The 14,697-nt window shown below is 39.1% G+C and overlaps 1 protein-coding gene across 1 annotated transcript in view; it reads left to right on the top strand.

Annotated features, from left to right (window-relative positions):
- igf2r (insulin-like growth factor 2 receptor) overlaps nucleotides 1-14,697 on the top strand; it is a 53,589-nt gene that overhangs the window by 18,722 nt on the left and 20,170 nt on the right. The window contains exons 6-25 of the mRNA XM_042389635.1: nucleotides 16-127; nucleotides 877-985; nucleotides 1,079-1,238; nucleotides 2,740-2,932; nucleotides 3,116-3,219; nucleotides 3,706-3,870; nucleotides 4,403-4,549; nucleotides 4,759-4,911; nucleotides 5,021-5,158; nucleotides 6,411-6,561; nucleotides 7,960-8,128; nucleotides 8,291-8,406; nucleotides 8,540-8,699; nucleotides 8,959-9,135; nucleotides 9,237-9,332; nucleotides 9,476-9,577; nucleotides 10,720-10,882; nucleotides 12,160-12,336; nucleotides 12,873-13,019; nucleotides 14,325-14,503. Of these exons, the coding sequence (XP_042245569.1) occupies nucleotides 16-127; nucleotides 877-985; nucleotides 1,079-1,238; nucleotides 2,740-2,932; nucleotides 3,116-3,219; nucleotides 3,706-3,870; nucleotides 4,403-4,549; nucleotides 4,759-4,911; nucleotides 5,021-5,158; nucleotides 6,411-6,561; nucleotides 7,960-8,128; nucleotides 8,291-8,406; nucleotides 8,540-8,699; nucleotides 8,959-9,135; nucleotides 9,237-9,332; nucleotides 9,476-9,577; nucleotides 10,720-10,882; nucleotides 12,160-12,336; nucleotides 12,873-13,019; nucleotides 14,325-14,503 (2,918 nt within the window). The remainder of the gene's footprint in view (nucleotides 1-15; nucleotides 128-876; nucleotides 986-1,078; nucleotides 1,239-2,739; nucleotides 2,933-3,115; nucleotides 3,220-3,705; nucleotides 3,871-4,402; nucleotides 4,550-4,758; nucleotides 4,912-5,020; nucleotides 5,159-6,410; nucleotides 6,562-7,959; nucleotides 8,129-8,290; nucleotides 8,407-8,539; nucleotides 8,700-8,958; nucleotides 9,136-9,236; nucleotides 9,333-9,475; nucleotides 9,578-10,719; nucleotides 10,883-12,159; nucleotides 12,337-12,872; nucleotides 13,020-14,324; nucleotides 14,504-14,697) is intronic.

Genomic DNA, 14,697 nt, shown 5'->3' with positions numbered 1-14,697 from the left:
CCTGCTCTGTTTCAGACCGTCCAGATAAACCCTGTGAAGCAGGAGCTGCAGCTTGTCTGGTCACCAGTAGCGGCTCCTACAACATGGGCTCCCCTAATAAATCTCTGGAGCTGCTGTCCAGCGACAGGTACCGTCCAGCACCGGTCTGTCCTCTGTGTGGATCTGTTTTACTGCTGTGTGTCTGGAGAAATCTTCCAAACAGTTGTTGCTTTGATTTTAGGCAAAGCAAGTTTATTTATAAAGCACATTTTATACACAAGAGGAATTAATGGTGTTTTGCATAATGCGTTAAAGTTAACTTTATTCATAAAGCACAAATCAAGGTGCTTTACAATGCAAGCAAATGAGAAAAAATAAAACAAAATAGAAAGTTAAAAACAGGAAATATCAATATAAAAAAACAATAAAAGCCATAAAAAACATTAAAAAAGACATTAAAATGTAAAAGAAAAGAAGCGTTTTTTTAAAATAAATGCTTTTATATTGTAGATTTGCTTCAACCATTTCAGTTTTTAAATAAAAAGTTAATGTTAATGAAATCGTCCGGTCCTTGTTGAGCTGTTACAGTAACGCTGTAGCAACCAAATAAAAACATTATTCTAAAACATTTTTAAATCAGAAAGTTACCTCGGATACAAGAAACAAATATTATATAATAAAAATGGTATATTCCCTAAGTTAAATTATTAATAAATACATTTTATTCTATGATTTTGTGGTGCAGGGATAGGGGAGAATACAGTTATTGAAAATGTGTTTTATTTCTTTAGAAGAAATTATTGTAAGAGATTATAACAAAATGAAAAGTATTTAAAAAAAAAAAAAGTTAGTTTGAACTTCTTTCTCATCTCCTCACTTCCTGTCTTTCCTCTCCAGACTGAGGTTACAGTATGAAGTCAGCGCTGACTCGACTCCTCCAGAGATGTGTAACGGACACCATCCCGCCGTCACCATCACCTTCATCTGTCCGTCCAGCAGACATTCGGTAGGCAGACATTCTTTTGTCTTCTCTCGCCCTGTTTTTTTTCGCTGACGTTTATGTTTTTAATACGTGCGGGGTTTTCTCTTTCCTTCACAGGGCAGCAATCCTAAGATGACGGCGGAGTCGAACTGTCGTTACGAGGTGGAGTGGGTGACTGAATACGCCTGTCACAGAGACTATCTGGAGAGTCACAGCTGCAAACTGACCAGCGAACAGCACGACATCTCCGTCGACCTAACGCCTCTCACCCTGACCTGTAAGTAGTCGTACCTCCAACTGACAAAGTATTTGTCACTGTACAAACACGTCCTCATTCCTGAAACGCACAAAAGAAAAAGATATTTCTTCCTCATGTGGGCATGGAAGGAACAATCTGGAAACCACAGCGAGCCAAATACTGCTACATAAACCTGAGAAGAGTCTGTTAAAGATGTGTTTTGTGTCGTTTACTGAGGCTCAAATTATCCCTTTCTTCTCTTTCTCACGGCCACTAGTGCCACTTATTTTTATAGCCGTTAGAGGAAGTAATATATGAGTAAACTGTTCTGACCTTCCTGGTTTTTATCAGCTCATTGTTAGTAATAGAAGGAGCCTTTTTTCCACTTGTTGCCGCAGTCTGTACACATGATGAAGGTACTAGAAGTACCTTATCTCTTCCTGTTAATACAAGTGGTTACATTTGAGTGAAAGTCTGAAGCAGGTGATTTTCAGAGTTTTTTTTTTTTTTTTTTTTTTTTTTACATATTTTGTATATTTTAAATCGGTAGTTTCCTGTGGAATTTTGTTCTTTTCCGGATTTTCTTAAACATCATTTTAGCTACAGTATAAGATAGAACTGGACACCAGATTTATCAAAATACCACAATTATCAACAATTAAATCCTCCACATTAATCCTGTCTGTCTAATAAACTCAATGAAAACTCTACTGCTGCTCCCACTTGGCAGGTTCATTAAAGTTTTAATGTTGAGCTCCTGAACTCCAGTCTTCCTAAATTCTTCCTTCATATATTATCTTTCTTGATCATACTTAGTACAATCTATGCTTGCATGTATAATAGTCTCCTCAGCCATCTGGAAAAATATATGTTCATATATCAGCAATCAGCCACAATGAGTTGGAAATATCAGCATATCAGATATCGGCAAAAAATCCAACATCCCTAGAGCCAATACATGAAAGAAATCATCATCCACTGATGAACCTTTATTCAAAATGTGACAGTTTATTGTGACACAGACTGTGTTGGGAAATGGCTGCATTTATATTTATATATATATATATATATATATATTTAACACTTTTATCCAAAACTCTTAACTATGTTCTGTCATTCACCCGTTCACACTCACATTCACTGATGGCAGCGAGCTGAACCGTATCATCAGGATTTAGGGTTCAGTATCTTGGGCAGGAGGAGTCGGGGATCAAACCTCAGACTCTCTGATCAGTATAACAACCCGCTGATAAAATAATGTTTACTAGAAATGTTTCATGTGTAAAGTTACAACAGTAGTGGTGGTTATATTAAGAGTAAACAGTAAACTTTATTCTAACACTAATATTGAGACTTAGATAACAGTGATGGTGATAATAAGTCAGTGTACAAATATATCAGCCTGAACTGACTGATGCTGATTTTTGTGTGTGTGTGTGTGTGTGTGTGTGTGTGTGTGTGTGTGTGTGTGTGTGTGTGTGTGTGTGTGTGTGTGTGTGTGTGTGTGTGTGTGTGTGTGTGTGTGTGTGTGTGTGTGTAGCAACAGACCATCCATACTACACACACTCTGGGACCAGTGACAGCGGTGAAAACTACGTCTACTACCTGAACGTGTGTGGAGAGATTCCCACCGACGAATGTGGCGCGACGGGACAGTTTATATCATCCTGTCAGGTGAAGAAAAGCGGGGACGTCAAGAAGGTGGCTGGAAAATACCAGAACCAGACACTACGGTAATATAAATATATATGTGTGTGTGTTAGTCACTCAGTCCGTCATGATTTTGACGATTCATTCAGAGAAAAACAGTGTGTTCGTCCCAGCAATAATCCAGCAGCTAAACTAACTTCACATCGATATTGGGTCATAAATTAAAGTCTTTAACTTCTCTCTTTCTGTGTTTTCTTCCTCTGTAGTTACTCAGATGGAGATCTGACTCTGATCTACCCGGACGGCACCACCTGCTCCACAGGCTTCCAGAGAATGACCATCATCAACTTTGAGTGCAGCAGGAACGCAAGTGAGATGAAGTTTCAAAGATTCTCATCACACCGTCGTCTATATATCTTGTTTACAGCTTTCTCAGCTTCATGTTGAAATCTGAAAACCTCTTCCTGTGGCGCCACCCGGTGGCAGAATCAGGAAGGACAGCTGCTGTCATGAGATGGTTTTCCCTAAATTTTGCACATATAATTTGAACATAATACACAAAATTTCACCAACATCACCAATGAAATTCAGATTTAAGCGCTTTGTTTTTGCATTTTCAAAAATAAACTGATGAGCCAAAGAGAGACTAATGCTTTACTGTTCGTCCTGCAGCATTAACATACAGCAGCATCTTGACTTCAACCTTTCCCCAAACCTCAAAGCTTTTTAACGTAGACATACATACTCATGTTGTGAATGCATCATTTGTGCGTTTTTACTCTCGTGTTGCATCATTCCCAGTTTGCTCCATTTATTCAAAAACTCAACATGTCTTAAACTGTGTTTTTTTCTGCAGCCAACGGCGGGCGAGGAGCTCCGGTGTTTGTCGGGGAGACGGACTGCACTTATTACTTCGACTGGGAGACGAGCTACGCCTGCGTCAAGGAGAAGGAGGATCTGCTGTGTCGGGTCAAAGATGGCAGCAAACACTATGACCTTTCACCCCTCACACGCTACCCTGGTGAGTTTTTTCATCTCATCTGACGGGAAGAATCAAACTCCCGTTCTATATTCTATTTATAATTATTATTATTATTATAACAGGGGTTTTGAGATTTATCACTATTAGAAGCTAATTTTTTCAATTAATCACCTTGTCTTGTTGTCTTTAAATGTTTTTATGATCATTTATGATCATGTACGACACATAAGGGTCAAATCCTCACATTTGAGAAGCTGCAACCAGCAAACGTTGACATTTTTCCTTTTAAAAAATGATTATTTGATAATTAAAATAGTTGCAGATTAATTTGCTTTTGATGGACTGATGTATTAATCGACTAATTGTTGCAGCTTTAATCATGATCACAGGAAATTCACAAATTCCAGGACTGCTCTAGTAACCTAATTAAAACCACACTGGGCTGCACTGGTCACTGTTTGTCCCTGATTAAAAACCAATTACTGGTCAATCAACAAATAACCTACAGAAGAGAAATGATAAATGTGTTTAATGTCATTCTTATCCTGAGATTCTCTGCTTGTTGCTTCAGGCTTGGATGTCAGTGGGAACTGGGAGGCGGTCGACGCCGACTCTCGAGAGTCGGACTTGAAACGTTTCTACCTTAACGTCTGTCACAAAGTCGTCCAGATGGGAGGAGCTGCTGGTTGCCCAGAAGATGCCGCCATCTGTGCCGTAGGTAAGAATTCCCACAAATACCCTAAAGACTAAAGGAATGAGACGGTTTCAGTGCTGGTGATATAATGGTGTAGAGAAGTCAACATCATATTGTTGGGTTGCTAATTTGAGCCTTTATTGTCATCAGAGGAAAGAATCAAACCTTTGCAGTGGATGACGTATTTATCACAATGATCAGTGTAATTTATTGATCGTGTCTCTCTGGTTCAGATAAGGATCATAAGGTCATCAGTCTGGGCAGCTTCCTCTCATCTCCCCAGAAGACCGAAAGAGGAAATGACATCAGACTCGTTTACACTGATGGAGATTTCTGCAGCAAAACGACGAGGATCAAAACCATCTTGACCCTTAAATGTAAACCAGGTGGGTTCTCCTGGTTTGATCGTGAAAGGTGATATTGTTTCTACCTTTTTCAGACATCTGATGAACTCTCGTCTCCTCCTGAACTTTCCCTCTTCTCTTCTTCCTGCAGGAGATCTGGAGAGCGCTCCGGTCCTCCGCAGCGTTTCATTCGATCGGTGTTTGTACGAGTTGGAGTGGTACACGGCGGCCGCGTGCGTCCTCTCGAAGACGCAGGGAGACAACTGCGCGGTGGACGATCCGCAGGCCGGTACGACATACACACACAAGTCTGATCAATGCGGTTTCTCACTGATCAATATTTTACTTGAGCAAGAAAAACACAGAAGGGGGGAGACGTCTATCTTATCTTAAAGAAGCGACGGGTTTATGAGGAATGTGTGTCACTGTGTGTTCAGCATGAAACAAACCTTTACTGTCTGTACGTTATTATATATATATATATATATATAATAAGAGCAGACAGAAGAGATCGATCATGTTGAAGGTTCGATCCTTAATTGAGAATCGTGTTCACAGTTTTCTGACAGCTTGAGATCATGAGAGGGTTTTTATTTGGGGATACAACTAACAATTAATTTATATATATTATAATTTTATATTTAGATGTATAAATACATATATTATGGACTTACATAGAAGAGTGTGCTGTACTTACACACACAGACGACTCAACGTACCATTTGAAAGACAGAAAATAAATAAATCAGGAAAGGAAATCTGCTGAGCATATTATTATTATTAGTGTATCAGTTAATTAATTATTTGGTTTATAAAATGTCTATAAAAACATAATTTCTTCATGTTTTTTGTTTTATATATATGCATATATTGATTTTACAATTATAGAAAACTGAGAAAAGCAGCAAATCCTCACATTTAAGAAGCTGAAACCAGAGAATGTTTGAATTTTTGATTTATTTTTAAAGCCTAAAGCAAATGAATTGATGATCATAGTTGTTGTCAATTCATTCAGTTCATTCAATCAGTTAATTTAAAGTGAATAATAGTTTCAGTTCCACTTTTACTGACTTCAACAGGACACACCCGTGTTAGTCTGTTAGTCTCGTATCATTTTCACACACAGTTAAAAAGCAGATAGACTCGCTGGGGTCAAATCCAACTGATTGTCTTCAAACAGATTATATATGTGAGAGATACAAGCTGCCGATATTTACAATGTGCAACTTTAAGGAAAGCCCTACTGCTCACTGAAATCCTCTTATAATCTAAAAACATCTGTCACACTCAGAGAAAGACACAGTCAGCTGGATTTAGTGTCTGGGTTTGACTCATCCGAGAGCTTCTCTACCTGCGGTGGACTTTTTGTTGATGGTTTCACAACTTAATGTCACATGAGAGTTATTGAGCTGTCATGTGACATGAAGTTGCTGCTTGTGCTGCCATCTAGCTGTAGCTGCAGGATCTGTGTTATCAGTCCAGACCAAACACTGATGATGGCTGCCTTTTTTGATTTATTTTAACTTTTCTCTCCTCTGCAGGGTTTTCTTTCAACTTATCAGCTCTCACCAAACCCGACGGCGGCTACTACAACCTGACCAGCGGCAGCTACGACTACTTCATCAACGTCTGCGGTCCCGTCAAAGCTGCCAGCTGCCCTGAAAAGGCCGGAGCATGTCAGGTAGAAAAGAGGTAAGACGGAGCCGTGGATGCAAGTTGAGACTCACAAATCTCTGCAATTAAAGAACAAATCTATGGTATTCTATATTTTTATTATTGTCAACAAAAAGAAAAGATCAAAACAACAACTCACTAACAAGTACAATGTGTGATATGTATGTATTTGCAAGGCTGGTGAAGAGATATATGCCCAAAAGAAAAGCCGACATCTCTGGTCAGAGAGAGAAACACACCTACTTTAAACATTTTCAGATTGAAGATCAAGTTTTTTAGATATTTTCCAAGAAGGTGGTTGAATGAATGAAAGAGGGAGGCTGTGTTCACACGGTTGAACAAGTCTGCTACCTGCGTAAAACTTAAAAAAAAACAAAACTTTTTTTTTGATGCAAAGAAGCAAAATGGCACAAGTGGCTCCAGTCGTTCCACTTTTCCATATTTTGACGTAATAAACAGAGTATTGATGAAGAAAATCACTCATGTCCTTCAAAGTTTGCTGTGGTAGAAGTGATTTAATATTGTTCCAGAAATGCGGTGAGCTTACTGACACAGAGCAGAAGGGATGGAAACACTTTATACTGTAAGATCAAACAATTGGTAACCAAAAGGAAGGGAGGAAGGGCATCTGCATACAGGATCAAGGCAACATAGTAAGGAAAAAATCAAGGGAGGCAAACACAGGACGGGGTGCCGCTTTCAGACAGGATCAAAAAGGTCAAATCAGCAGGATTCCCAGACATCACTTGATTATCGAGTCTCTACCCAAATGTGTATTTTCTTCTTCAGTATGCACGGCTGCGTGTAAACAGGAATATTAGTAGAATATTTCTTTTCATCAGCCATGTAAACAGCTTAGTAGGAATATTGTCTTTTTTCGGAATAAGGACAAAAACCGGAATATTTTGTGCGTGTAAATGAAGTCGCTGATGATGTCAGCGTGAGGCAAGTTTATGTGTATAACACAGTTCGTACATAAGAGCAATTCAAAGTGTTTTACATAAAGCTTTAAAATGTTAAAAAAAAAAGGAAAACAACATAAAAAAACATCAAAATGCCAATTAAAAGAAGTGAAACCTGTGTAGCATCGTCTGTGCAAAAGATTCGGTTCACAGGTCAAAAATAGAAGAGAAAACTTTACAAAATAACTGTTCTTAATGAAAACAAATGATCAGGATACCCAGAACTTTGTTATGTACCATGTTTTGGGATGTTTGACCTCTCAGAGGCTTAAAATGTTGACTTCACTGAGTTGTGTCTGTTGAGCATTATTCACACAGAGAGTAGCTGAACATGTAAGAGAAAAGAGTAGTTGGTTTAAACCCCCAACATGGTATGAACCTCATCACAATCCGATGTATTCCTTCAGATAATATGATGACTTATGATCATTTTTTTTTCCTTTTTCCACTTTAGTTCTTTGAGTCTCGGGGAAGCAAACTCCCGTCTGTCTTACTACGACGGCCTGATCCAGCTGACCTACAGTAACGGTTCCCAGTACAACAACAAAGGACACACTCCCAGATCCACACTCATCTCCTTCCTCTGCGACCCGGAGGCCGGAGTAGGAAAACCTGAATTCCAGGTAACCTCATCCCTTCCTGTGTCCCTTCAGGGTTTTTATACACTTTTGAACATTGTCTCTGTGGTGTTCTGACGGCGTCTATTTGATGCATATTTTGCACATCACTCAAATGAGCTATATTCATCTGTAAATTTTAATCTTGTCTTAAATTTCTGAATCCAGGTTGAGGACAAGTACACCTATAATTTCCGCTGGTATACATCCTACGCCTGTCCTGAGAGGCCTCATGAATGTTTGGTGACTGATCCCAGAACTCTTGATCAGTACGATTTATCCAGGTAATAAATGGCTGCTTTATTAAACAGTCTAGTTGTGTTTTAAGCATCCAGAAAACAACACACGCAAATAAGAAAGAAAAGATTAAATCCATCATGTCCTCCTCCTCACTCACTTTCTGTCTTCTGTCTCCAGCTTGTCGCGTTCCACCTCCAGTAGAAACTGGCAGGCGATGGATTTATCTGACACCATGAACCTCAAGAAGTACTACATCAACGTATGTCGGCCTATCAACGCCGTACCGGGCTGTGACCGCCACGCGTCAGTCTGCCAGATGAAATACGTTTCCAAGCAGGTGTGTAACAGGAAAACTAGGAAGTAGCATATTGCAGACAGCATTGATTGGATGTTATTATCCAGATACAGATCATCATCATGTTAATACCAGTTGGAAATGGGATCCAAATCTGCAAAAGTCTGCCATTAAAAAGGAGTAAAGTTCACACAGTCCTGTGCATTTGTCTGCCTCCTGTATCAGTTATCACATCTAAATATCAGCGTCGTGTCGTCTCTGAGGTGAAATTACGGAGCCGTTTCCTCCCGTCTGTCCTCAGGGCTCTCCAGAGGAGGTCGTGTCAGTCAGTAACATGGGCGTTTCCAAACGAGGGCCGATCATTGAATCGCGGGATCGGCTGCTGCTGGAGTTCACAGACGGATCCGCCTGCATATCAGACGGCCAGAAGCTCACGTACACAACACGTATCCACCTGGTTTGCTCCAGAGGAACTGTGGTAAGTTAATACAGTTTGGACAGTTAAGTAGAGCGCAGCTTGTTAACACTGAACCTTCAGCGTGATCTGAGCTTTGACTCTGTTTGTGTCACGCTGTGCAGTCGATGGGGCCGCGATTCCTGATGTACCAGAACTGTACCGCCAACTTCATGTGGGAGACCAGAGCCGGCTGCGCTATCACTACCACCAAGAACTCTGTGAGTTCACCTACATGACAACATATTCATGCATTTCATTGATTCATGCGCACTGACAAGACAACAATCTGCAAAGGTGTTACTCTGGGAAAATGATATGATAAAGCTATTAAACGTGTGTCTGCATTGATGTTTTGTCTCAGAGCTGCGCTGTGGTGGATCCCAACACGGGCTTTGAGTTCAACCTTCAGCCTCTGGCTTCAAAGACCGGATACAAGACAAACGCTAATGGAAAGGACTTCTTGGTAAGAAAAAACTCCACCAACAGTAAATAACGTCCACCAGATGCAGCTCTCAGGCTCAGTTTGAGTGCGTTAATGTGATGCAGTAATGCATTGATGTTGACGATGTGCACATGCATGCAGCTTTTTTATGCAGCTCTGATATGAACTTGTTGCCAGACATCCTCGTTCCAGTATAATTCAGTTTTTGTTTTATATAAATATAAAACTTGTATGAATAATACTGATATTTGGAGGTTTAACATAAAAAAATAAGACTGTAACAAATGATTATTTTCATTATAAATTAATCTGTAGATTAAATTCTCAATTAGTAAATTAATTTCTCTATAAAATGTCAGAAAACTATAAAAAACTGCCTGCTTAGAGCCCAAAGTGATGACGTCATCATATTGTTATTCTTTCTGATCGATAGACATTTGAATGAAATCGTCTCAAAGTTTTTCAGTTTATTTTAATGTAAAACCAGAAAAACAGGAAGAGAGAAGAGAAGCTGGAACCATCAAATATTTGGCATTTTTCCTTTAAAAATGACTTAAAACAATTAATCAATTATCAAAATCGTTGCTGATTTAACTGAACTTCATATTGATTGTTTAATCAACTGATTGACTAATTGTTCCAGGTCTAAAATAATAATTTGAACTTAATAAAAAAGGAAAAAACAACATTTAAAACCACAGTATGAGAACATAACCCTGAAGGTAATTCCAGTTTTCTACAGCTCATGATGTTTGTTCGAATATGTTGATGTAATTTAATTTTTGAAGGTTTTTGTAGTTGTAAACAGATAAACTGCTGTTTTCTAATCATGATTTTTGAGACTTTGTGTCTTTGGTTGTGTGGTCGTGTTACTGTATGATGGTTTCTGCTTTGTTCTCTTATATAAATACAAGAACAAAACTCCCCTCAAACACATCAGACACTTGATTGTCACTGTGTGGAAAAACAGCAGCAGTAACGACACCAGAGGAATAAATAAAAAGCACAACATAAAATGAATGAAAAGAATAAAAAAGGATTTTGCACAATCTAAAAAAATGTGATTAAAATGTGTATTTTACATTCATATAATATATATGTAAAATGTATGTAATTAAAAGTCCAACAGGAGTATATAATTCCTCCTCCTGACCTCCATGCAGGTAAATATCTGCTCTGATGTGGAGGAGTGCGGAGCGGGGATGGCGGGCTGCGAGCTGGAAGACGGACGTCCGTCCAGCCCGGTCGGACTGGAGAGGACGCTCCAGTACTCCTCCGACGGGCTGCTCAAACTGACGTATAAGGGACCTCGAGACGACTCCACAGGTAACAACGAGCACAAAAGTCTGAGAGCGTCACGTTCTGACGTTCAGAGGTTACCGGTCCGGTTCCTCCGATCAGCTGCAGTTCATTTACGTTTACTGTATTTACAGCTGTGTGCTGCGGCTTTAAAGCTCGACTGTTACATTGATCTGATGAGTTCATGTCAGTTGATAAGACAGTTAAAGACGTTATGTTGTATCAAATTGTTGCAGAAAAATGTACCAGAGCAAAAAACTCTCTCTTGAAAATAAAAAGGGAGTCAGAGGTCCAAGCAGCAAAGTGTTCTTTAATGCCGGCAAAAAAGGGAGCAATCAGCACTTTTACAACGAACCAAATCGCTCCGAAGCTTTTTCTTTGGGGCATTGTTTTTATGTCCTTGGGTCGGCTCAGGTCACACCTTATCATCCACCCTCCCTAATTTTTGACCAATTATGTTACTTTTATCTCCGTCACTCGTTGTTGGTCAAAACTCTTCAAAACAGGTTTTGAGGTGTTTGAGGATATGTACTGGCATATTCATTTCTACCTGATTATATCCAATTTTTATATATAAGTATTGGGAATCATTTTACACCATTATTGCCAAGTTGTCTTCTGGCCTTTTATTTTTTTATAAGTTATTCTAGTCATTTTACACCCTTATTTCTTGATCTCCTCCAGAGAGTATGTTTGAAAGGTGAAGACTTTAGCAGACCCAAGCAAAGTGACATGTAATACAAACACACTCAAATTTCTCCAGTGTATGATTATGATTCTTCTACCGTGCCTCTATACGTACAGTGTGATTAAATATGGTTCATGAGATTATAACTACACCAATACAAATTGTATCACACTAGCCCTTATTGCTTATAAACTTATAAAATCAATCTGCATAGCTTAATATTGTCTTTAAGCACACCAATGACTTTTAATGAAAATACACCACAGTTACAGCTTCCATTAATAATTAATAATGAATACAACAGTTATTGAAGTGTAGTTTAGATGTTCCTGGTCAGAAATCTACCAGAGTATTATTTCAGTATTTACTCACAAAGGACATGAAAACACTACTTTAGAGTCATTTCCTCACTGTTTGTGGGGAAATATAAACTATAATAAAGCTGCAGCTGTTGTGCATAGAGATAATAAACATACGAGTCAAAACAAACAGAAGATATATATGCTGATTTAATACTAAAAGAATTAGTTTAATTTCAGTTTGATTTGAAAGATCTTAACATTTTCTGGACATTTTATTCCACCTTTTTCATTTCTACGTTCTTTTCATCCATCAGCGACTCGAGACACTTTCACCATTAACCTCGTGTGCGATCCGAACGCTCACACCGGCTCCTTAAAGCTGCTGCAGGAGGACTTGAGTTCTTTACCGAACCACGTGGTCCACGACGTCCTGTTTGAGTTCTCCACCGCTCTGGCCTGCATCCCTGCTCCTGTTAACTGCCAGATCATCGGTATGGACACACACACACACACACACACACACACACACACACACACACACACACACACACACACACACACACACACACACACAGACACACACAGACACACACACACACACACACACACACACAGTATCTGCAGATAATCTGGTTATGTGTTCCTGTTTCTCTCAATGTAAATGTTAATTAAGGCTGCAACTAACAATTACTTTCACTATTTCTTTATTATTTGATTAATCAATTAGTCGTTTGGTCTATAAAATCGACCAACGTGACGTCCTCTGATGTCTCCTTTTGTCCCGACCAACAGTCTACAACCCAAAGATATTTATTTTACTGTCATAGAAGATTAAATAAACCAGGAAATATTCAAATTTGAAGCTGGAATCTAAGAATTTGGACATATTTTCTTGTTTTCTGTCTAATCACTGCAGCTCTAATATTAATATTGATCCTCATTGAAGTGACAAAGTTAAGAAGAGTGAGGTTTATGTAAATATAAATGTCTAAATGTGTGTGTATAATTACTTTCTCAACACCTCCAGATTCCCACGGCAACGAGTACGATCTGCGTCACCTGATCCGGGACGGAGAGGACAGCCCCTGGATCCCCATAGATACATATACGGGCAAACCACGCAGCTTTTACATCAACGTATGCAGGCCCCTCCCCTCTCTGAAGGACTGTCCTGGTCAGTATCCTCGTCCACGTTGTCCAGTTGGTTTCTGCTGTGTTTCCTCATCCGGCACATTTACATACAGTAGATATGATGTTTGTACTCATATATAAAGGCGCTAGGGGTCTCAATCAAAACAATAACAAAACACGAAGTGTGATGACAGTGTGAAGTAGCAAGGGATCATGGGAGTTGTGGTCTTCGTTGTTAAATAACCAGCTTCACCGGGAGCCGAATTATCCGCAGAGGTCTCCTCCTCTCCAGAACAAACGTACACACAGATTAAAATCGTTAAAATATTAATTAAAGCTGTTTCACCTAAAACATCAATATTTCTCCAACGATGTACGGTGACCACCAGACTTCCTGGAGGGGCTGTTAGCCGAGCTGCTGCTAACGTTTGTCCAGTTTATTTCTCTGATAGCTTAAGATCCAGACATCCAATGACTAAAATCCTTCTTCCGGCTAAAAGATATAGTTAAAAACCACCTAAATTTATCATGAAAATGTGTCTTAAAACTGAATAAAAGTCCATTTATAACAGTTTGTGTGGAACAACCACAACGCCGATGTATTATCTTGTATGTGTGTAAGTTACTCTTTGGTAGACGCCATTGTAGCGGACAAACACAGCGCCGCCGTATGCATCTGGTGCGTGTTTACTCTTTGGTAGAGGAGGTATGACGCCATCGACAGGCGACCAAATGAAACGGTCCGTTACTTTGATTAAATTACAGATTTCTCTGGGTTTGAACATTGTTGGAAACATTTGGGATAATGTAAGTACACAACTCAACAACATATATAACATAGGTCTAATTGTTTTTAGACATTTTAATGTGGAATAATTACATATTATACCTTTAAATACAGAGTCAGTTAATATTAATAAATACAGCTGCTGATACTTAACGTTTTGACACAAGTTTTGTGGCAAATAATTATTATTTTGACAAAGTCTGAACAATAATTCAATGTTGTCATTTATCAACCTTCAAGTGACTGTATGATTGTTTTATCATAATTTTTATTACGTTCAGGTTACTGATTCCAAGCAAATAATAGTTAAAACTAACAAAATTAGTTGTTTATTTCTTAATTTCATACACTAGCAGCTGATGTAATGCATAACAGTTGATTAGTTTGCTGCTCAGGTCAAACTGTGAATATGTATCAATATCAGAAATTGTTAAAAATATAATCTTTCAGCCCAAATTTAGACTATTTTTACCTTATATAAATGAAATAGACAAAATATTACATTTTTGCTGCCAGACTGTAGTTTATATATGATCCTCTTTTTTTTTTTTTTTTCTCCAGTGGGTCCTTTGGGTGCTTGTGGTGTGATTGACGGGGCCAGTTACAACCTGGGATACGTCCAGTCCAGCCCGCAGGTGGCGGACGACGGCTCCATCAGCATCGTCTACCGGAACGGAGACAAGTGTGGCGAGACGAACCGCTACTCAACACGCATCATCTTCCTGTGTGACGACAACCCGGTGAGTCCTTTAATCAGCAGTCGATCGATCCGTAGTTACCATAAACCAGTCAAACCAGATCATCACATGAGTCTTTGTCTTTCATCATTTGAGCAGTCTGTGTTGATTCTCCTCAAACAGCCAATGAACCAACTGTGCAGCCCAGCCTCTGACTGTCATTGACTTTGTATCTAAATTAATAATATGTTGTTCTG

Source organism: Thunnus maccoyii, chromosome 17, assembly GCF_910596095.1.
Source record: "Thunnus maccoyii chromosome 17, fThuMac1.1, whole genome shotgun sequence".
Taxonomy (NCBI): Eukaryota; Metazoa; Chordata; class Actinopteri; order Scombriformes; family Scombridae; genus Thunnus; species Thunnus maccoyii.
This window is presented reverse-complemented; position numbering and strand designations above follow the sequence as displayed.